Raw genomic sequence first — 23,325 nt, 5'->3', positions numbered from 1 at the left:
GGGGGCCTGGTTAAACATCACTTATAAAACACAAAGTGAAAAGAAAAAAAACCTGAATCACTGGCTCACAGCTGCCAGCTCCCCTCACCAACTCAGGGAACATCAGGATGGAAAGGATGCTGCAAGCTCCATCCATCTGCAATTCGAGTGTTTTTCCCCCCTCCAATCTTTCTTTTTTAGTGGCGGTGTTTCAGTCTTAGCACAAAAGGATAAAAGCTGGCTTGTAAACTATCCATCTCTGACTTATCAACATAACGCAGCTTAGTAATAGCTTGGCTTCATCCCTCCTCTCGGATGTGGCTTGGGGAAGTCAACAGCACAAAATGCAGACGTGGGAACAGGATGAGCTCCTGGTGTTGCATGCTAACTGAGAAATAAGCTCCCTCGTCTGCCCTCACACAGTCATTTCTTTGGACACACCCTCTGAATGAAATTCTTTAGCAAGGCTGACTCATAGCCCCATCCCTGCCCTGGGGCCCTTTGCAGAATGCGTGCTCTCTTCACCTTTACAGGTGGAGAAGTTACTGAGGCTTCAACAACAGATACGTGGGTTACATCCGCTGATGGTTAGCAAACTAGGAATTGCAACAGAAATTTAAAATTACTTATTAGTTTGTCTCAAAATAGCAAGACCCCCATTATATATAAGCCTATGTTCACAAATACATAATTTAAAAAATCTGCATTTCCTAAAGCAAAAATAAGAGACAGACGGGTGGCACTGTTTTGCATTCATGCCGATCTCCCAATGCCTGCGCTCAGGGAGATGCCTGCGCTCAGGAAGACAGCCCGACTTCCCTGCTTTCTTCAAACACTGAGCTTTGTCTGCTTGGGTGAGGAACTGGCCTCACAGTTGCTAAGGGAGGAAGATTCGAACAGCCTTTTCAGAAAACTGCAGATACTCTCCTCTGAACACACATCCAAACCAGACAGCAGGGAACTCTTCACGCTCAGCTGCAGGCAGGCCTGAGTCCCGCAGCGAGCCTCTCACTGAACCCAGCCGGTCCATCCCGTCCTGTGCAAGGCGCCCGGGCTCACGGCGGGTTTGTGACACTGTGCACTGGTCATTTGGAAGTTGGCTCACCGAGTTACACATGTCTTCCAAATACTGACACGTTTCTTTACAAAATGTTGCAAAAGTTAACATCTGTTTACATCACTGATCTTGTCAGAAAAGCCCAAGTATCCAGGAACTGTAAAGCTCACAGTGGCAGATGCAAGTTTCCAAAAATTCTAATTTTTGTTCAAATCCAGATTTTTATCATTGGTAACAAATACCGTGAGTTGTCCTCCTTGAAGGGACAGAGTCAGAGTCAGTTCATTCATTTGAAAAACACTGATTGATTTGGCTATGCAGGGTCTTCGTTGGGGCACGTGAGAGTGGCGTGTGAGATCCAGCTCCCTGACCGGGGACTGAGCCTGGGCGCCCTGCATCGGAAGCACTGAGCCTGAGTCCCTGGACCACCAGGGGGTCACCATTCATGGTGGAGAAAATGTGCCGCAAGCCTAAGTCTGAATGGCCCTCAGCACACCTGCGTCTGACCGTTGGGATGGTGGCCCACAAGCTTGCTCCTGAGCAGCAGAACCTCCCCCCCACCCCCACCCCCACGGACTCCTCTGGAAATCCTCTCTGCAACTCGGGTCTCCCTTGTTAACTGAGTAAGTGAAGCTCTCTGCACTGAGCTGGTGCTCTGAGCCCGAGAGGGTCTGTGGGGGAAAGTCCTGCCTGGGTATCTTGCTGTGCTAGGGGTCTGAAAGCTTGTGGGGCCAAGGCCTGCAGGTGGGAGCCCAAGGCCAAAGCCCCGAGGGGCACGGGCCCTGCTCTTGACCTCCGCTTGCACGTCTGGGATGCAGGGGGGGTGTGAGTTCCAGGCGGGGGGACAGGGGGGGGACATGTTCTGGCAGAGCCGGCATGGCCCTGAGCTGCTCCCACAGCTCGACTGCAGCCCATAACAAGCAGTGGGGGCAAGGGGGGCTCCTCCCGCACGGCCTCTGGCACTGCACGTGCCCCCAGGCTGGCCCCTTCATCAGGAGAGCCTGCGGGACACCCACACCCAGGGAACAGGAGGAACACCCTCAGACTAGTTCAAGGGCATCAACGTGAACCCTTCTGGAGTCACCCAGGTGTCAGAGTCTCCCTAGAAGCAGGCACACAGCACACAGAATGGTGGCCTTCGACGGCCTGCTTACGATTTTCACGTTGTGGAATACTGGACAGGAAAGAAGAGGGAGTGTGGGCAGCACACAGGTCATGAAACAGTGTTATGAGGACACCAGAGAGGCCACACCCACTTTAGGAGCCGCGGAGGTGAGCTGCGCTCTGCTGGGAGGGGCGTGTCTACTCCCCACCTCTGCCCCAGAGGCAACACCTTCCGCCTGCATTCACCATGCCTGTATCTTTTTACAGATTTGATCCTCGGTGTGGTGTTGGAGAAGACTCTTGAGAGTCTCTTGTACTGCAAGGAGATCCAACCAGTCCATCCTAAAGGAAATCAGTCCTGAGTGTTCATTGGAAGGACTGATGCTGAAGCTGAAACTCCAATACTTTGGCCACCTGATGCAAAGAACTGACTCACTGGAAAAGATCCTGATGCTGGGAAAGATTGAAGGCAGGAGGAGAAGGGGACGACAGAGGATGAGATGGTTGGATGGCATCACCGACTTGATGGACACGAGCTTGAGTAAGCTCCAGCAGTTGGTGATGGACAGGGAGGCCTGGAGTGTGCAGTCCATGGGGTCGCAAAGAGTCGGACATGACTGAGCGACTGAACTGAACTGATGTGCATGTTTGCATGTATGTGTGACTGTATGTGTGTGTGCATGTGTTTGTGAGCTTTGTAAACGTCACGTGTCTGCACCCTGCTGCCCCGGCTTCGTCTACTTGCTGGCGCGGTTCCAAGTCACACCTGTTACAGCGCTTGGCTGTGTTCAATTTCACTGTCGCACAGCCTTTTGCCCTGTGAACACACCACCAGGCACACGTGTGCTCCTGTCCAGGTGCCTGCACACGGCAGGCGCGGGAACGCTCTGGCCTGGCTCCTGGGGCGTGTGCTCACGGTGGGGGACGCACTGCGGTCAGAACCTAGGGTGGTAACACCCAGGGGACTTTCAGCGGCTCCTGGAGTTGCGGCTCGAAGGGTCTCGGGGCTAAGTTAGGATGGACACGTGTGGGCTTCTCCAGATCTGACTCGATAATGAGCAGCACGGGCATGGAGCCCCGCGGGTCATGCCGACCGCGAGGTGAGGGCCCCGGGCTCAAGTCTGGGCTTCGTGACTGAGGACACACACTTGTCCTGGGCTGGCGGGGCAGGCCATCCACGGCGGCGTGCGGTGAGGTCCACAGGCGCTGGCTTGGCGGAGGCGGAATCAGGTCAGCTTCCGCTGGTACCACCATGGGTCTCCTAAAATACTTTACGGTGACGCCGTGACAAAGTCGTTTCCACAGGACAGACACGGAGACCCAGCAGCTGTGGGAGGGGCTGACTGTAGAGACTGTCACCACTCAGCCCCAGAGCTGAGACGAGGCCCCGAAGGGATCGCAGGGGGCCCCGAGGGCTCTCGGGGTGAAAGAGCTGCCGGGATGACACTTGCAAAGCTGGCTTCTCACCTCCGCTGGGCCCTGGTCCTCTCTGCTATTTGGGCATAAATTCTCGCTTTACAAACAAAAATCAGTTCCCTTCAGGAATGCCTTCTGGGAGGGGGTTTGCCCGAAGCAGTTTCCTGCCAGGCTGGGTCTGCGAGCGGGACCGTGGCTGGGCCTTCGCTGATCTGGTGGAGTCCCTCCCGCCAGGCGCTGGCCCACCTGCAGCACCCTCGACAAGCCGGCGTCTCCGGGACTGGCCGCTGTGCGTTCTGGCCCGATGAGGCTCTGCATGCTGACTGCTGTTTCTCCAGTTGTGAGGAGCGCTTCCAGGGGAGTCCTTCAGATAATCACTGTCTTGATCTCGAATGTAAATATTGTCACCATGGTTCAGAGAGAGATTAATGATTTGCCGACAGCTCCGTATATCCTTAGGAAGTAACGTACCAAAGTGCGCCTGGTCGTCCTGTCTCCAGGAGCGCCGGTGGAAGGCCGACACTGGGTGGACTGGTTGCTCTGGGACTTGGACAGCTTTTCTGGGCAACTCGCTCACTGAGAGGGAAACCCTGCATTTATCTTTTAAGGAGGAAAAGCGTGCTAAGTGCGAGTGCCAGGCGCCTCCCAGCACTGTCTCTGCCCTCGGGAGGAACCTCAGGGCGGCATCACTGGCTCTGCCGCAGAGAGGGGTCCGGCAGGCTTGTGGTAGCCTGGCCGCCAGGGCGAGCCCCCGCCACCGGGGCCTCCTCCCCCTACCTCCACCAGGCCGTGGGTGCAGATTCCTTCACCCCCTGGAGCCTCGGGGCAACCCAGCCCACCCCCATGGTTCCCCTGGGCCACAGGTCACCGCCACCCTGAGGGTCCCAGGCAGGGCAACTGGCCGGGTTGCACCCCGCTGCCCTGCCCTGAGGGAGCCCAGCACACGCTGCTGTCCAGCCTGGGGCCAAGGACAGCCTGTCTGCCAGCCACCATTGCCTTGAACGACCACGTCCCCTTGATGAAGCCAGGCCTGCGGTTCTGTTGGAGACACGGTGTCAGTGTCAATACCAGGAGGACTGGCCAATTATACTTCACATCTGAATTTCTTACATTTTCAAAGTGTTTTACACTAATTAGTTAGTCCTGTTAGCTCTAAGGATTAGTAGCGTCTCTAACAAGACACAACGACACTGACTTCGCTAATTATGTAAAACATGGACGCAGAGACGAGAAGGCTGGCATCGCCTGGCTCGGGCCGGCTCTGCCAGGCAGAGGTGCCCGCCTGCCCTGTGCTCTCATGGCCCCGGGAAGGAGGAGAGGACAGTGTGCCCCAAGGACAGAAGGCCCCCACGGTCTGTTCTGTCCTCCCTGGGGGCCTGCCCTCCCCAGACTCTCTCCTGCCAGGAAGCCTGTCCACTCCCATGACAGCTCCTTGCATCGTGGGTGCTGCACCACCTTCAGCAGACAAAGGGGCAGTTTGGGTCACGGTGCCCCCGGGAGGTGGAGGGGGAGCTCCCGAGGAAGCGGGCAGCACAGGCCTGCTGACTGCTGTGCGCTGCTTCCCCGACTGGTGACCACGTGAAACCCGCCGAGAACAGATGCCCCTCTCTGTGTCCTGGGCTGCAGTGGGGTGCCTGTCCTTCCCGGCCCCGTCTCTCTTGCGGAGGCCAAAGCTGCCCGTGCTCACCTCTGCTCCAACTCACCTGGCTGCCCTTCCACTCAAAATGCTCTCAACATCCTGTCCGGCACTAACAGTGCAGCTTGAGCTCCGCCTCCCCTGGAAGCGCCCCCTGTCTAGTTCAGCCACACCTCCTTCCGTGACTCTGAGACACACACATCCTGGGCTGATCCCGTGTGCACCCTGGAGTCACACGGCCTGGCTGGGTGGAGCGTGCACACTGCTCACGGCCTCACTGTCCTGCACGTGGAGAGGACAGATGAGAAAGACGGTGGGGCTGTCTTACGAGCGATTCCCTCACGATACCAGACTGCACCTGTCCGGGTCCCTTCCTCATCAAGTAAACAGGTATGCTTCTCTAAGTCCAAACACAGGCCATTTCCATTGCAAGCACAGAGCACACACACACAGAATCCAGTTACTCACAATTTCCTCCTGTGGAGACAAACATCGCCGCACTCTGTTCCACAGCTGGTCTTAAAAAAATGACGCAACACCAACAGATACGTGTGTGTCCACTTGTGTGCAGCCGTATCTAAGTCTGTATCCTTAGAACAGAGTCATGGGTCCTACTTTCCTGATTATATAATAAAGACACACGTTATATAAAAGTTTAACAACACTGGAAAGCAACAGCCACAGAGCAATTCACCCGACTCCTTCTGCCAGAAGCAGGAGCAGTAAGTCGCTCAGGCGTGTCTGACTTTGTAACCTGTAGCAAAGTCGTAACTGTAGCCCGCCAGGCGCCTCTGTCCACGGGATTCTCCAGGCAAGACTACTGGAGTGGACTGCCACTGTCTTCTCCAGGGGATCTTCCCAAACCAGGGATCGAACCTGGATATCCCACACTGCAGGCGGATTCTTCACCATCCGAGCCACCAGAGGAGCCCAAGATACCTTTTTTTCCCCCAAGATATCTTCATGTAAATACTCTGACAGATTCTCTTCCAGTCTTACACTTTTATGCACAACTAAGAATTTTTACACAACACTGATGACACCTGATGTTTTATCACCTTCACCACTCAGCTGCGAGTCAAGGCCCTCTCTTACCCATGTCAACACACACAGATTCACGTCACCATTTTTCACAGCAGGTCTGTCTTGGCGCTGGTCAGCTGTATCACGACTTCATCAACCCATGTCCTTAAGGACACTTCTGCGTCATTTCCCACTTGTTGCCATCACACAGTGGTGTGACAAGTGTCCTGTAACTGTGGCCTTGTGTACGCGAGACACTCCCCTTCCACAGTAAGCTTCTCAAAGGGAACCGTGTGGGGCATTTTAACATTACCTGACTGCCCTCCAGCAATACGCTCTGCCTGGCTCAGCGTGTGTGTGTCCTTTTCACTACTCCGGAGGCAGAGCGTTACATGTTTTGTCCTTTTCTAACCTAGCTGATACTGAAGTGCCGTCTCACGTTTAACCTGCGGCTGTGTGACCCGAGTGGATGCAGGTCTCCCCGGGATGCCGATGGCGCGCGCACCCTCCCCCGGCCTGCCTGCTCACCCTCAGGCCCGTGTTGCCCCGCTCTTGGTGGGTCTGGGACACACTGGCGCCGCTGGCAGGGAAAACGTACCTGGTGGCACCTGAGCAAAGAGGTGCCCTGGCGGCCGCGCTGGGCACGGGACGCCGTCGCTGACCCACGGAGCTGGCCTGGCTCTGGCGCTCATTTCCGGGGCTGTGCACGGTTCCCGAGGGGCACCGTCAGTCCTGCCGGAATGCTCTGAGCCACTTGCCCAGGGCAGCTGGCTTCTCAGTGGCCACCGCCTGGAATGCCACACCGACGCGGGTTTCTTTGAGTTCACAGACACCCCAACTCCCGTTGTCAGCAACAGGCCAGAAGAGAGGCAACTCCGAGTGCTTCCGGCCTCAGGGACGGGCCTGGAGACCCATGTCAGAGCTGCTCATGGGCTTCGCTCCGAGTGCATCGAGGGGCGAGGGAAGGGAGAGCAGACGGGACTCTGATTCACTAAACAGAAGACCCCGTGGGGGACAAGTCCTCAGATGAGGGTGCCAAGATCACCCCCCAGGGCTCCTGCAGGGGGCACGTGGGGACCCCACGTCTGCCCCCGAGCACCCTCCATGCCCGGACGCAGGCGAGGGGCTTCCCAGGATACCTCACTGCCGGCTGCGCCCGAGGATGTGCCGCACAGCCGTTATAGAAGCCGTGTCAGTATCCCTCTGCACCAAGCACCACGGACCGAGGGCTCGAAGCCACAGAAACGTGTGTTCTCATAGCTCTGGAGGCCGGAAGTCCAAGAACTAGGGGCCGCCAGGGCCACACTCCCCAGAGGCTCTAGGGGAGGGTCCCTCCTGCCTCGTCTGGCTCCGGGCACCCTTGGCCCGTGGAGCCTCTGCCTCCATCGTCACGGGGCCTTCTCCCCCAAGGGTGTCCTCCTCTTGCACCTCTGAGACGGATGGAGCCATTAGATCTGGAGCCACACAGACAACCCAGGGAGATCTCCCCGTGGGATTCCTCATGGACGCACATCTGCAAAGATCCTTTTCCCCAAAGGTCAAACGCGCAGGTTCTAGGGGTCTGGTTGTGCACAAGTCCCTCTGGGGCCCTCTTCAACCCACAGCTGCTGCAGGACAACGCGGCCCCTGCAGTGGACAGACAGGGTCTCAGCGCAGCTCCTCACCACCGAGGAGGTGGTGTCTTCCCCTCCGCAGCACCGGGGCTGGCTCCAGGGGCTTCGGAGGAGAGGAGGCTCCAGCCTGCACCGTCCTCCCAGCACAGAAGCCAGTGGTGACAGCAGCCGGAGTCCAGCACCAGCACTACGAGCACGGGCTGAGGGTCTGCAGACACCGTGCTGGGAGCGGAGGCTCTGAGAAGCCCTCAGGAGGCCGGTGGAGAAGAGGAGGCCACTGCCAGCGGTACGCGAGCCCTCAGCGGCCTCGTGGGCTCAGGCCCAACACCCAACGAGCTCCCGGCGCTTCCTTGCGAAAATCTGTTCATCTACATCTGAGACCAATTTGCCTGAAACTACACAATACCTGTCACATCGCTTCCTGGCACAGAAGTCAGATGTTTGCATGGAAAAGTACCGACAGCTACGTACCTCTTGGTGGTGTAATATTTAGGCGTGTCATTCTGCATCTCAAAGAAAAGGCAGTTTTTAAATCAATGCGGGTTCTCAGCGTGGCACTCGGCCTGGAGACGGTGCGGGAGGCCCTCTGGCAGGTGAGCAGAGCTGGGCGCCCAGACTGACTGCACGATGCGCTGTCTGGAGGCTCTGGTTGGAGTCACGTGGCAGCCAGATGTATGCACGGAGTCAGTGAGGGTGCACACTGCCAGGCCTCCGCGGGGGGCGGCAGGGGCTGTGCCACTCCCAGGTCCCAGGCAGAGGCTGGGGGCCGTGCTCCAACCTTCTTCTCTTCTTGCGGAGACATCTGGGGCCTGCCAGGTACACACACCACCGGGGTTTTTTTCAGTGCCTCTAGATTTAAAATTGCTTTGTACAGCTTGTGTGATGAGGTTATGTACGATTTACTCCAACAAAACTACAGATTTCTGAATTGAACGCTGCCTTACGTTTAAAGCTGCCATTTCCCCAGCTGCCCACAGAGCCCTGCGCGGCTGCGCTCACTCACAGGTGCTCCCTGTCCTCATCCAGAGGTTACAGAGTTGGGCTGCAGTCACTCCAGGAGGCAGACAGGTGCTGAGGGGCCCTCAGTTGCTGCTCATAAGGCAGCAGAGTAAAGACGAGGTCAGCGCCCCTCTGCTTTTAACCCTCTCCGTGTCACAGGAGGGCCGAGGAGCTGGAGACGGACCCTTTGCCTATGGAGTCCTGGCCACTCTGTGCCGTATCTGGACTGCCACCTTTTCCTCCAATGCTCTTCTTGCCCCTGCCTCTCAGCCTGTCACCACACGTGCCCCGGGAGTAGGCTCTGGGCCAGCATGGGAGGCCCAGGACTGTGGTCACCTTGTGCCTGCTGGAACCTGTCCGGGGTCAGAGAGGGTAGGAGAAAGCCTCTGGCCAGCACTCAGCACCCAGGACTGGTCAGCTGCAGCCGCTTTTAGAAACTGGGTGGGAAAGGCCATGGGGCTGGGGGATTTCTGAATTCCCTGCCACCCCAGGGTCCTCCACACCGGAATCCAGAAGCCAAAGTCCCAACAGAACAGCCCCGAATGGTGTCTCAACATGGAGGACAAGGTTTGGGCTGAATCAGCCCTACCCTCCATCTGCTCTGCGTGTTGGGACTCCACCCAATGCTAGAGAGGCCGGGGCTGTGGGGGCTGGGCGTGTCCACGCACCCCTCCTGGGCACCTTCTGTGTCACACGACACCCTGCCGGGCACAGGGACAAACAGGAAGGGGGCTGGAGGCAGCCAGGGGCAGGAGGAGACCCAGGAACTGCAAGGACACAGCCGGGAGGAGGACCAGGCCACGTCCCACCAGGCAGCCCCCAGGCAGGGGTGGCCGAGCGGGATATGGAGGATGCTGCTGGAGAGCGGCGGGGAGCTGCCGCAGGACACCCCTGAGACACGCGGGAAGGGCCACGCCGGGATCCCTGGGTTAATGCCGTGTCTCAGCAACAGCCACGGGCAGGGGGCTCTGCCCGGGTCCGGCCCATGCACACGGGGCTCTGCAGCAGAGTATGTGCTCTGCAGCAGAGTATGTGCCTTCTGGGAATCAAAACAGTGAGGAAGCGCAACGAGGGAAGCGCCTGGGAACACACCGGGCTCCGCTCACCCGTCCAGCATCAGGAGGGACTCTGTTCAGGGACAGGATCACGCGCAGCGTCATGTCTGTTTCCTGGGAGGTTCTCCAAGTTCCCAGGAAATTCAACCCTGTGGGGTGGGGGTGGGGGGCTATTTCACTTCCCAAAGAAACACGTCCACAAGACCTGAACCAGAAAGTGAGCGAGTGTGTTCAGGGACGCCAGTCCCGGCCCTGGGCCCCAGGCGGGAGGCAGCGGGTGCTGGCACCGAGGGCGGCCAGCGTCCTGCTGCGCCAGGCCTGTCATCCCGACTGGCCCTGGGTTGAGTGCCCAGCAGTGGCTGGGCAGGGCTGGCCTTGCCTCCTCTGGGGGGCGTGGGCAGGGGGCGCCACGAGCCATCCCAGTCACGTCTCAGCTTCGGGAAGCATCTGTGCCCAGAGGCCCAGGGACCCAACCTGCTGCTGGAGCCGGCAGCTCGGCCATGTACCTGCTCCCGCGTTTCCTGCCCGAAGTCTCACACCTGCATCCACTTTGCCTTTTCGTCATGGCGATCAAAGCACGCAAAAGCAACGCTTTTTGCTCAGTATCACATGCTGCTTGGTGTTTGGACACTGGTATTTTCTCCAGATGGGTTTTTCTTCATTTAAGTCAACAAACCAGTCTGGGAAGCACACGCTGCTTGTGTTTGGGAACCAAACTACAGTAACGTGTTAACGGGGAGCCTTGAGAGACCGTGGCATGTGCGTGTGGTGGCCTGAGTGCCAGGGAGGGCCCAGGCTGAGAAACAAGCAAAGTGAGAGGTGAAGCTCCTGCCCTCCATCCCCCATGCTGCAGCCCTGGCCACTCCCAGCCCCCGGCCAGCATCCAGACAGATGTGCCGGCATCCATGCACACACCGGGAAAGCTGGTCAAGGGGCTCCCCAGAGCAGCAGATTCCGGCCCGTCCTTCTGCATCCCACCACGTCAGAGTCCATGACGACCACCGGCAAGGTCCGTCCTGACCACAGCGCCAGTGGCCACCAGAGAGTCCAAGCACCAGTCACCACCCTTCCCAGCGTGGCTGCTCCCAGCAAGCTGCTAGTGGATGGTCTCTGCGGGTGCCAAAGGCACCGAGGCCATGCTTTTAGGATTAATCTTAACTGCCGTCCACATGGAATTTGTTCTTAACGGCTTTTTTCCAGAGGAGAAGAAAACACGAATTAGAAACATTGAGACTCGTTAACACCGCCCTTTCTTCCACCGAGGCGCCGTCCACTGCCTGGTGTCTCGTCCTCGTCCTTGTCCGCTCCAGCCCGTCTGCCCAGCAGGGGCCCCTGGAGCTGGCCTGGGTGATGGAGGCCAGACGCTGTCCATCTGTCCACAACTGGAGCCGCAGGGTCCGAGGACCCTGGGCGGCTGCCCTCAGCCACTTAAGGGATGCGGGTCCTGCAGTTTCTCCAGGCTCCGGGTCTGGCTTTCAACTGCCACCCCACTTCCTTCAGACAGACAGACAGACGAGGCTGCCTGGCAGAGTTCCATTAAACCTCATTGTCTTTCAAACTGATAACAGGTAAAATTGATGTGAACTTCAACTCCCTAAACACAAACTTCAATCAAATGCCCATGAACAAGAAACAAAAAGCCTGCACAGGCCGGAAGAGGCAACTCGGTTCAGTCCTCAGCCAGGACCCCTGCCAGGACAGCAGCGGGAAAACCCAGTGCAGACAAAGCACATGGAGACCTAAGCGTGTCAGCCCAGAGCCCGCTGCCGAGGGCCCTTCCTGGGAAAGCGTCAGCGGTGGGTGTTTGTGTGTGTCCCGCGCCAAGGTAACATGATTATCATTTCCAAGTCCGCCTGTGCACAGCCTGAAACCTCAACAGCACAGGGGCCCGGGGGTGAGCTCCCAGGTGGAGCGCGTGCTGCTCACATGGCCGGGGCTGTGACGGCCCGCCTGCTCCTGCAGCAGCCGGGGCTCCAGCTGGCACCGCTCGTGCCAGGCTGAGCCTATAGGTGCTGAGGACATGGGGACACATGGCCAGCAGTGCCCACCCACCCCGCCAGAGCTGCACCAGGAGGGCCCCACAGACAGGGGCTCCCCGCCCACGACTCCCGGGCAGCACCTAAACCCACGGGCTCTGCCGACCTCGCCATCACCCCCCAAGATGTCTCCAGCTACCTGCTTGCATGGCTTTCTCTTACCCTAAAGCTTTAAAGGAATTTCATCCTGGGATAACATTGCTGTTTATAACAGGTTAAGGAATAAACAATGACATCAGTAATAAACACACCCCCTGGACATGCTTAGCTGCTCCAAAGAGGAGGCGCTGGGTAAGGAGAGCTTGCTGGGTGCAGATGCGAGGCCTGGGCGGGGCGGGCAACCAGACAGATTCAAGCTGGAGATGAGGACGCCTCTAAGCAGTGGTCACGCTGCACCAGGGAACCATGGTATTTTCTGCTGGCTGAGTGGACACCCATTAAAAAAGCTTGATTAAATTACCTCCACGGTGAGCCCATGCTCTTCCTCAGAAACACAGCTGCCTGCACTGGTTCCAGCCTCCTCACCGCGCCTTCCTGGTGCCCTCCCAGTTCCAGCTCCTCTTTTTTGGGCACCAGGAAGTCAGGCCTGTTGTCCCTTCATCCCTCTGCAGCTCAGGTGTGCAAGCGAGGGGGGCTACGTGATGCTCCCGACCCTGGGGGCGGGGGTGGGGACAGGCCAGCCCTCCGCAGCTCAGCCTCTCATATGGTCAAGGGCAGCCAGTTCATAACAGCTGGTTCTGCAAAAACGAATCTCTTTCTGAACCCTCCACGACCCAGGTCTCCAGGAAGAGCGAGGGTGGTGTGCATGGGCCGCACGGCTGCCTCGCAGGTCTGGGCGCTGGATGGAGGGAACTTGCACACAAGGGGGCCTGGGGCCTGTCCTTGTTTCAGTATCTTTTCACTGGGAGAACATTTTTGTGTTTCCCTGTGCCTTTCCCATCTTTGTTTTTGCAAACGCGGTGCTCCTCTAGCCACGGCAGTTCCGGGAGGCCCCTGCGGAGTCTGCTGCCCCTGGAACGGTTTGAGGCCCACCCTTGGGGCGGCTCTGCTGCTGGGACCCGGGAGACTCCGTTTGTGCGTCAGCAAGGGTGGGTGGGGCCCAGATAGGACCCCCTGGGGGTGGGGCCTGGCCCCAGCGGGCTGCCTGATCTGGGACCCTCCCTTGCTGCCCGCTGCTGGGGCACCTGGAGATCACGGTGGGAGGCCCCCTCCCTGAGGGGTCCCCACTCTCCAGGCCCAGGAGCAGCGGGTGTGGGGCCTGAGATGCATCCTGAGGGTCTGACAGCATTGCGGAGAGGTCTGCCCGTCCGCTGGCAACCGGACAGACAGCACGTGCCCTGGGGATTGTCCAGTGCATCCCGTCTTCAAGTCCTTCCTCGAGCAGTGGGGGCCGGGCCTGCCCAGTGCAGCCCAGCACCCTTCAGTGGCACCCTCCATCAGAAGCACTGACAGCCCCACACCGAGGCCCCAAAGCTGGGAGCTGGGGCTGCAGCCCAGCAGCTGGTTCTGTTCTGGCAGTGGGGTCCTGGGGCTGCAAGTCCCTGGAGCAGAGCTTTTCCTCAGAGAATTCAGAACACAACCGCCCTCACAGCCCCCAGATGTGAAGGGCACCCGGGGCCCCCACTCACCCTCCTGACGTGTCAGATGGGGAGTCACTCACAGCTCCTGAGGCTCACCTAGGGAGCCAGGAGCTTGGGTGGATGGAGCAGGGAGACTCAGGGTCCGTCCACAGAGATCAGACATCTAGGCAGCTCCCTGTAAAGACTCTGGTTCGGCTCTAAAGAAGTCCTGAGGAGGACCAGATCAGAAGACAATGGGGAAATGGTCGTATTTTACTTTTAAGAGAAAAATCCAGAATTAATTTGGCTGATATAAGAAAAGGATGCAAAGAATTGTAGATCGGTGAGAAAAGCCTAATTAGTGTGAGGTCAGTGGTGAGGTCACACACAAAGTGTACCCAAACCACACACGCCCAGGGTTGTGCCCTCACCCAGTTGTGGACACACACACACACGCCCAGGGCTGCGCCCTCACCCGGGTGTGGACACACACACACACGCCCAGGGCTGCGCCCTCACCCGGGTGTGGACACACACATCTCAAGCTCTCCTGCTGCTGTTTACACTGTCACAGGTGCCCCGACAAAAGCACAGCTTTCTACTGCACAGCCAGGCACCGTTTATCCTCCATCCATCATACGCTCCATTTTATTCATCCACATATAAAGACACAAGCTTCCCTGACGCTTCCTGGATTGGGCTGATAGTGAAGCTAAGACGACACCACGGCACTCACGCCTTAGACAGTGTGCACAGCAGGCACGGGACGTGCCCCTACCTGTACCGTGACCGGAGCTGACCCACCTCGCCGGCGGCCGGACTTCCAGGCTCGGGGTCGTGAGTCAGGAAGGAGAGGCAGGCGTCCCTCTCGCCCTGGGTCCTGAGAGGACTCAGGCCGAGAGTGGCGAGAGACCGGCTGGGCGAGACTCCACTCCTCAGGAGGGGCCATTTCAGGCACCAAGAGCTATTTGTTTTCCCAAAGTATTTTGGCAAGTGGCTATTTTCTATTCCGTTGACGCGACCCCACACGGATGCACCTTGCATTAGCCTTCGGGCAGCTGGGAAGATAAAGCTGGAGTCTCTGAGTAAGCATGTCTTTCCAGGGCCACCCCTGTCCCTTCAGTAGCATAATCCCAGCAGCTTTGGCAGCTGAGAGGATAGGGCAGGCATGGAGCATGCTGCAGGCAGGCCAATTTGCCGAGGATGGACCTGCATGAGGAGGGTCTGGCCGTCTGGGGCCTGGCTGGCCCTGGGTACCACCATGGTGTCTGAGGCAGCCAGCGGTTCCTGGTGGGCACCAGATGCCCCTTCCTTGCAGGGCAGTCATCCTCACGTTTACCAGGCTCCCATTCTCTCACCTCTGATTCAAGAGAATCAGCAAGCGGACAATCACAGTGACAGAAGTGAGCAAGCTACACCCACGGGGGGCAGCCTCTGGGCTCTCTTCATGGTAAATCGTAAAGAAGCAGACACATGACACCTCTGAGACTCTGGCTCCTTTAATGAGACACCCCGCCCTCAGCACCCCCCACCCCCCTCAGCACCCCCCACCTCCCCAGCACACACCCCATGCCTAGCACACTGCTCACACACACTCAGTCTCGGCCTGTGGGCTGGGAGCTGGCGGTGCTACCCAGGGCCCCGCGCCAGGATCCGGTGGCACGGGAGCCCCCTCCACGGGCTGCTTTCCCGGCGGGCCGGCCCTCGTGGGCCAGCAGCCACTCCTTCACGCCCACTCCTCCGGAGTAGTTGCCCATGGCCCCGCTGCTGCAGACCACTCGATGGCACGGGATGAGGATGGGGATCTGCAAGAGAGCGAGGTGGCCACGTCAGCCTAGCCCCATGCCCACCCCGGCGGCCCCCCAGCCACATGCAGGCGCCACGTCAGCCTGGCCCCACACCCACCCCGGCGGCCCCCACCCAGCCACGCGCAGGCCCCGTCTCAGCACAAGTCGCCCCTTGGCCTCTGAGTGTCCTGGGTGGGCTGGGGCAGGCCCAAGGTAAATGTGGGGCATCTTCTAGAGCAGGGGTCTCCAGCCTCCGGACACACCCAGGTCTGTGGTCTGTGAGAAAACAGGCCCCACCACGCGGGGGAGCGGCAGGTGAAACCAAAACCAACCCCCACCCTATCCTGGGTCCGTGGGAAAACTGTCTTTCACGAAACTTGTTCCCGGTGCCCAAAAGGCTGGGTTCTAGAGAATCCCTTCATGCTAGGATTTGGAAGGACAAAACAGTTTCACTTGGTAAGTGATTTAAAATGTATATGCACAGAACTTAAGAAGACATTCCCAAGTTTAGGTGCCATGCAAAATTCCCAAGCATTTCCGAGAAGTAAGAGGAAACGCCAGGGAACGCTGTGTTCAGAGGCCACTCTAACTCCAAGGCTGGCTAACCGTGGATGCGGCCCAGGCAGTCCGCACTTGGTTTTGTAAATAAAGGCTCATTGGAGCACAGCTACGCCCACTTGGTACATACTACGTGGCTGCTTTTGCAAAACCGAAAACATTTACTGTCCTGCCCTTTACAGGGATCGCTTGCCAACCCTGCTTTACAGACACCAGTGGACCCGGGGGGCTGCGGGGTGGGGGGGGCTGCTTCCCTCCTTAGCCTCTGATACAGAAAGTTTGAGAAGCTCCACTTCTCATCTGTTCCTATCTGAGAAGCAGTCGCCAGACCCCCGAATCCCAGGCTGGGATGGACCCTCTGCCCTGGGGCCCTGCCCCCCACCCTTCCTCCCACAGGGTCTTCCCCACCTCCCAAAAAAGCCCTAAGAGGGCAAAGCTGCCCTGCGCCTTTCACACCTGGAGACAAGCCGAGTAGTTAGATGCCTGCCCAAATCAGCAGGGAGACTCCACGGAAAGCAAGGGCACTTTACAAAGAAAGCAGATACAAACACGGAGCACTGCCCGACAGCTGGACAGGCTCTGCCGCTGCGATGCTGGGGCAACAGCCGGCCAAGTGCTGAGCATCCCTGAGTCGCACCAGGAAACACGGGCCCAGCACCACCTCCTAGAGAGGCTCACCTGCAGCTCACAACGCTGCCGCACCAGCCCCAGGGGAGGGGCAGGCCCAGTTCCCAGGAGGCTGGACAGGCAGGCGGGCCTGCACACGAGGTGCAGACGCCCCCAGAACAGGGCTTCCTCCAGCTCCGGCACACCGCTGACTGGCCCGGAGCTGGCCGCATGCAGACCTGCAGGAGCGTGAGACCCCACGGAGTGGCCTGGACTGGACGGCAGGGCCCACAGGCGCTGGACGTGACTCTGGCAGGGGCTGTGGCTCCTCTTGCAGCCGCACAGGTGAGTCCCACCTTGCCCCGTGCTCCTCACGGCGACCCCCACCGGAGGGACCCTGCCCGCCCGGCTGCGGCCTCTTCAGCAGGAGGCCCAAGGGGCCCCTGGCAGGCCCACCGGGTCCGTTCCTGGAGGTGAGGGTTGCTGTCTGCACAGGGCTCTGACTGCAGGTGAGGGGGGTGGCGCTCCAGGGCTGGTCTGGCCCCCTTCTACCCCCAAGGGGAGGGTGACTCACTGAGCAACTGTCCTTGGATAAAGGCAGGACCGTGTCTGCCCAGCACCTGCGGAGTCCGGCAGAGGGACCGCCTGCCCGCCGGCACAGGAGTCCTGTCTGGAGAGGGGCAGGCGCAGGAAGCTAGACGCAGGCCTTCAGAGACCCCACATGTGGGGGGCCTCCGCTCAAGGTAACCAGGCTCCTCTGCTCCCCGGGAGGCCGTCTCTGCCCCCACCGGAGGCCTTCACTGCGGGTGGAGCAGGCTGTCACTTGCCGCCACGTGACACACACTCCCCCTGGGGTGCCCCTCTGTTGGTCCCGGGAGGGTGGCTGGGTTCCCGGCCCTGTCCTGTCCTGGACACGCTGCTCAGTAAGGATGCGGCAGGGAGAACATGCCCTCCGTGCAGCTCAGGCCAGACTCCGCAACCTGAGGGCGCAGTGAGCCTCTCGTCCGGGGCCGAAAGCTGCTTGGAGGCCCGCGCTCTGCACGCTGCCCCGGGGGGCCGCAGAGGCAGGGCCCGCAGGTAGCTGTCTGACCTCCCGCGCCTCACAGACCAGCCCTGACTCGGATTCTGGGGAGTCTGGGTTGCCGTGGGAGCACGTGCTGTCTGTGGAGTTCCAGCCCTGCATGCTGAGGAGGGCTCGGGCTTCCTCTCCTGCACAGCCTGACCAAGCGAGAAGCGGCCACACACTGCTGGGCCTGCCCACAGCACACAACCGGGGGGAACAGGAAACTTCAGGAGCAGAGTGTTTGCTCTGATTGGGGGTTTTTTATCAAATACAGTAGTCACATTAATAATTGCTGGGAGGACACGATTAGATAATACACAATTCAAGTTTTTGACTGATAAGGAGGTAGACACTTAATTCAATTTAGTTTCATAAACATTTAGGCCCCAATTCAATTTTCCTCCCGAACAGCAGACTTCACACACAAGCTCTCCTTCTCTTCCCTCTTGCCCAACGAGCTACGAAACTGCAAGTGTGTAACGCGACTCTCTGTCTGTGCACCACGCAGATAACAGGCTGCCGGCCGGGAATAGCAATTACAGAGAGAGCTATGATCAGTCTTCATCTGTGACGGGAACTGGTGACTGACCAAACACACACGATTCTCACCTCCAGAAGCGGGAACACTGCTTCTGGTCATGCTAATTTCAGTGACAGGTTCCAGACTGTTAAAATAATGAAACCTGCTAAAATTCACTGTGCCCCTGAGGACATTCCAAGGGATCCATGCCCTCTGTGCCCTCTCCTTTAAAGCCCGTGCCACATGAAATGTAATTTTTATCAATAACCAAGTAGCTCATAATATCATAGCTGCATTGAAATCTTCATGCTGTGAAATCTAATTCATCCAATACATGAATCCATCACTTACACAGACCCTTTCTCAAATGCTATAAAACTTCCAAACCCATAGATTTGTCTCCAACAAAAATAACACGAAGGGGCCTTTCAATCAATAATGGAATCCCTCTGATTCTGGTGCTGGCTGAGTATTTTCTCCAGCTTTGCCTTTGTTCTTGTGGGTAGCAGCCCACAAGGGAAAGAGCTTGTTTTCACTTGCGGCCTCATCAATACCTAAATCCTGGTGAACAAGTGACACTGAGAAGCTGTAATCAATAGCTCCCTGTGCGTTTTTTTCTTCTGGTCAAATGGTTCAGCCCCACTGACAGCCCTGACACTTAGAACACGATGCTAAATCTTTATCAGCAGCCATCTGGGTGACTGGCAGGACAAGACTCGGGGGGTCATTAAGGCTCACGGCATCTGCGAATAAACGAGCTCCTCAGGAACGCACTTGTTTAGGAAAAGGTGGGGAAACTCTCTGGCAAGTATTGATTGGCTCTGAACTGCATTTAGCAAATTCTGAGGATGAGCAGGAAGGGGCTTTATCAGGCAGGGTGTGTGAGCCCTCGTCAACCCGCCCCACCAGAAGACTGCCGTCCCAGGGCTCGGTCTGGGACAGGGCATTCCGGAGGGCTGCCAAGACATTATACCTGGGCTATTAATCTGTTCATGGAAAATTCTGGAAAAACCAAGGGCCTGGGGTGGGCTGAAACATCCCCAGCAGCAGACACCACCCCTCAGTCTGTGGGTGAGCAGCCCACGCCTCGAGCACAGGCCATCAGGGGGGCCAGCGTGTCCTCGTTTACTGCCGGACACCATGGAATGGGCACATGGCGAGTGCCAGGGCGTCCTGCAGCTTCTGCGTCCGTCTGCCTGTCACACTCCTCCTGAACACAGAGATGGCTTCACTGGGTACGTCTCCAGGCCGCTCTCCCTATGCCTACATGTGTGGCTCTATGGCTGGACTCTGCCGTCAGCACTGAGAAGGGGGACGTGTCCACCAGATCCAGTCCCTGACTAGGCCCCTTATCCCTTCATATCCCCGGGTCCCCTTAGGACCCCTCAGCCCTCTCTATGGATGACCCGAAGACCTCTGAGCACGGCTGACTCTGCTGAGCTGGCCCAGCTGCAAGGCACGCAGGCTGTCTCCTTCCGGGAGCACCCCAGCTCTTCTGAGCCACCCCTGGAGGCATCTACTGGGTCCTCTGCAACTTTCTCGTCAGGCTGGGGTTCCTGTGTGTGGCCAGGCAGTGCCCTGCGACAGAGGGATGCCCAGGGCAAGGCCAGAGGCTCACGGCTGCCGCGCCACCCTTGTCATGGGACGGCACCACCATGAGGGGCCACGGTGCGGGCACAATCCTCCCCGTGTCCTCAGGCCACCTGGGCACGCGCCCACGGGGACGTCAGGACAGGGACTGCACGGACAGAAGCGTCTCAGGCCCCTGCTTTACAGATGTCAGGGGCTGGGCCAGAGTTGAGCATAGACAGTCACAGAGATTAAAAGTAGGAGAAGGCAGTCCTGCTGCCTGCAGGACAATACAGGTTTCTGAGTGCTGCCTTACGCGGTCGCCAGCAGCCACAGCCTGGCCACTTCAGAGAGTGGGAACTGCGGGTGTCACGAGGGGCAGGTGTGGGCTGCTGTGCACGTCAGTGAGCGGGGCTGCACACGGCGTGGGGGCAGGCAGTTCTGGGACGAAAGGCCAGCCTCAGGGAGGGGAGCAGAAGGACCAAGCATCCCCAGGGCATGAATGGAGTGCGGACAGACAGGAGAATTTCTACACAGCTCAGTGACCCTGGGAGGCAGGAAGCGGGCACCTCCTGAGCTCACCCAGAGGCCCTGAGTGGACACACAGCACGGGGCCAAGTCAAACTGTCCAACAGGGTGACCTGGGAGAAGGCGGGGGCCTTCCAGAGGGGAGGAGCTGTGTCAGCGTCACTGGGAAACCTCAACAGTTACCCCTGGAAACTGATCCAGGGCCATCCACGTGTGCCATGCAAACGGGGCCTGCAGCCCGTGGAGGCGGCGTGTGTGAACGACACCCTGGGACGCCGCGATGGAAGCACAAGGGGTGCAGACACGACACCGCCCCGCTCCCCCACCTCTGCCGCGCGGAGCTCGCGACCCGGGAGGCGGCGGTGCTGTCATCTGCCGCATGCTGCTCGCGACAATCTGGGGTGTTTAACGTGGATGCAGACTCTTCTCCAGGCAGACAAGCACTGTAACAGCCCACGCACACCCACAGGAGCCGCCCCTGCACCAGCAGTGGTGCAATTCTGTGTGGAAGGCCGAGTGGCCGCCCTCCTGAGACACTGGCCCTGCCCCGGGGGCTGCCAGCTGAGGGGAGGGGGCTGCAGGCCGTGCCAGGCAAACCCGCCTCTCCCCGGAGAGCATGGACAGAAACCATATTGAAAACACACAGCAAAGCCACAGGGATGTTTTAAGAACTGGGTCCATCTGATGGACTAACTCCCCACCCCACAATGTGACCATCTGTTGGCTTTTCCTTATTGGATGGCACTCTCCCACCATGTTACAGAGTCCCTACAGCTTCAGGGAGAGACCATCCTGGGGTGATGATGCCCAGGTCTGCAGAGACCCTCCTAGGGTGATGGTGCCCGGGTCTGGAGAGGCCATCCCTGACTGACAGCACCCGGGTCTGGAGAGAGCGTCCTGGGGCGAAGGCGCCCGGGTTTGCTGGGCACCGCAGACCAATGACACCGGGGACGTTCCAGGGCCCCGTGCGGTAGTGTGAGGGCTCCCAGAGGCCGAGCTGCTGTGTGGACGGGGTGCCCTTCCCATCCCCTGCAGGGTCCTCAGGTGAGTGTGGCCTTGGCCAGGCCCCTGCCACAGCCTTCCGAGACTGGACGGCCCCCTTCCAGAGGCCCCGACATGAACACCTCCTCTCCTCCCCAACAGCCCAGGTTGCCTCTGACACTCGCCTGAATCAAAGGACCCTCAGACCCTGAGCGCGGTGCCCCAGTGCCCTGCTGACTGCGGCCGGGCTGACCCCCGCAGCCACACACTCACAGGGTTGCTCCTCATGGCTCCTCCCACGGCCCGCGCTGCTCTGGGGTTGCCCGCCAGGGCTGCTAATTGCTGGTAAGAAACCGTTTCTCCGAATTTCACAAGCGTCAGCAGCTTCCATAACACCTGTCTGGTGAATGACTCTGAAAGGGAGAAAGCAAATGACGTTATTGGGACAAACGGCTCCAACAGTTAAGATACAAACAGCTGCCAGCCCTGAAAGAGAAAACGCAACCGCGTACACAGAGGTGTGACTTAATTAAAACCCAGCTCCGCACGGGGTCCTGTCACCACGTCACCGACGAGAGGACGCGCGGGAGGCGAGCCGAGGGCGGGCCGGCACCTCCGCAGGCCCCGCCAGCGGGCAGCACAGACGGCCCGCCCTCCCACCTCCCCGGAGCTCCACGTGGGCCTGCAGCACGCTCTCCTGGGGCCCGCGCGGGTGTGGATCGCACACAGCTCACTTCACAAGCACAGAAGGCCCTGCGTGCACACCAACTTTGGAAGCTTTGTACTGCTTGTTCAGTCCTGACTCCAGCTGGGACGCAGAAGGAAAAGGAGGCCATGGGCTGGATCACGGTCTGATGCTAGCTTAGCTGTCCACACCCGAGCGCGAGCAGGCTTAGGATGCCATACACCGCGGTCCATGAGGCTGGTGGTGACCTTGGCTCCAGGCATCCGTAAGGAGCAGAGCTGCAAAGATAAAACAGCCTTACCCCGTTTTAATGAGCAGCCACATCAAGCTGCTGCAGGGGTGAAGAAGAGGACACAGGACAGCCTCTCCCTCTGCTGCAGGCCGAGCGTGCTTCCGGGTGTGCAGGGTGCTGCAGAGGAGCTGGGCATGGGCCGGGCCGTCTCGGTCGAGGCCTCTCATCTTTCCCCAAAAGACACGTGTCCGCGAGCATGGGACAGGGAGCTGCCCAGCAACCCCCCGCCCCGCCACCTCCCCCAAGGCGAGGGCAGGAGCGCCCGACACAGCAACAAAGGGAAGGATTCCACGGGCAGTTCCTGGGTCCAGAACAGCACTAATTACACTTCACGCCAAGCTGGCCAAGTGCGATTTGGTTCTTAAAGGAAACACACCCTTACACGTGTGTTAAATAATAAAAATCACTTCTTAACTGAAGGGAATGATAATCACTTCACTGGGAAAAAAATCTGTTTAGTCTTTATTATAACATTAAGCAAATTAAACATCAGCATAATCCAGGTGATACTAGAAAAGGGTCAGCAAAGAAATTGACTTTGTTGTTCATTAATTTACATGGATTAGCAGAGGGCAGAAAGATAGCGAATGTGCTCTAGTTTTTTATGATATAATTTCAAACTCTACACCATTTGTGGCAGGAGGGTGACTTTGGGGTTAATCAGACTGATTTGTCCTTTTAATTGCTTTCTATTCAAAGAAAATTCATTAGATAATGTTCTCTTCAAAATTCATGAATCAATTTAACTGAAGAAACCACATTAACAGCTTTGGGTTCATTAGCACATGCGGTTGTGTGACTAGCTGATTGCTGCGAGGGTTTCCTTAGGCAAACAGACTTTGTTTACTGTGATTTCTTTAGAAAGCATTTTGAAACCAAACTGTTCATCATTATTATCGTCACCACTGTTGTGCCTAACTTAAAAAGAAAAGGAAGGAAAAAGAAAAGCAGGGCAGCTTGGTGGTATCTTGGAGAAAAAGAGGTTTCAGGGACAGCTGTCTTGAAAAAGACACAATAAAAGCAGCCCGAGTCAATACCGCAAGACGCCAAGGCCAGATCCCAGCCTTCCTCCGAGAGCAGAGCTGCCGGCTCCAGCTTCCCTGCTCTGGCCCGGGGAAAGGGTGCTGCCCAGGCTGTCCCGAGGAGCAGCCTGGGACCTACTGAACCGGCAGGGACAGTGAGGGGTGTGTGCGCAGGGGACTGGAGACAGCAGCTCCGAGGAGCCATGTCCGCTCCTCCGCCCTCATGGAGTACCAGCC

At 58.3% G+C, this 23,325-nt stretch overlaps 1 protein-coding gene across 3 annotated transcripts in view; it reads right to left on the bottom strand.

Moving 5' to 3' along the window:
• Window positions 1-14,964: 14,964 nt before the first annotated feature.
• MGMT (O-6-methylguanine-DNA methyltransferase) overlaps window positions 14,965-23,325 on the bottom strand; it is a 277,279-nt gene continuing 268,918 nt past the window's right edge. For 2 of the 3 annotated variants that reach the window (XM_061403853.1, XM_061403851.1), the window contains 2 exons: window positions 21,363-21,502; window positions 15,009-15,282 (listed from right to left, as the gene is read on the bottom strand). In XM_061403853.1, coding sequence (XP_061259837.1) covers window positions 15,073-15,282; window positions 21,363-21,502 — 350 coding nt within the window. In that variant the 3' untranslated portion in view covers window positions 15,009-15,072. Of the gene's footprint in view, window positions 15,283-21,362; window positions 21,503-23,325 lie in introns of all 3 variants that reach the window. The other variant, XM_061403852.1, reaches the window with a different exon arrangement.

The sequence above is a fragment of the Bos javanicus genome, chromosome 26 (assembly GCF_032452875.1).
Source record: "Bos javanicus breed banteng chromosome 26, ARS-OSU_banteng_1.0, whole genome shotgun sequence".
Classification (NCBI taxonomy): domain Eukaryota; kingdom Metazoa; phylum Chordata; class Mammalia; order Artiodactyla; family Bovidae; genus Bos; species Bos javanicus.
This window is presented reverse-complemented; position numbering and strand designations above follow the sequence as displayed.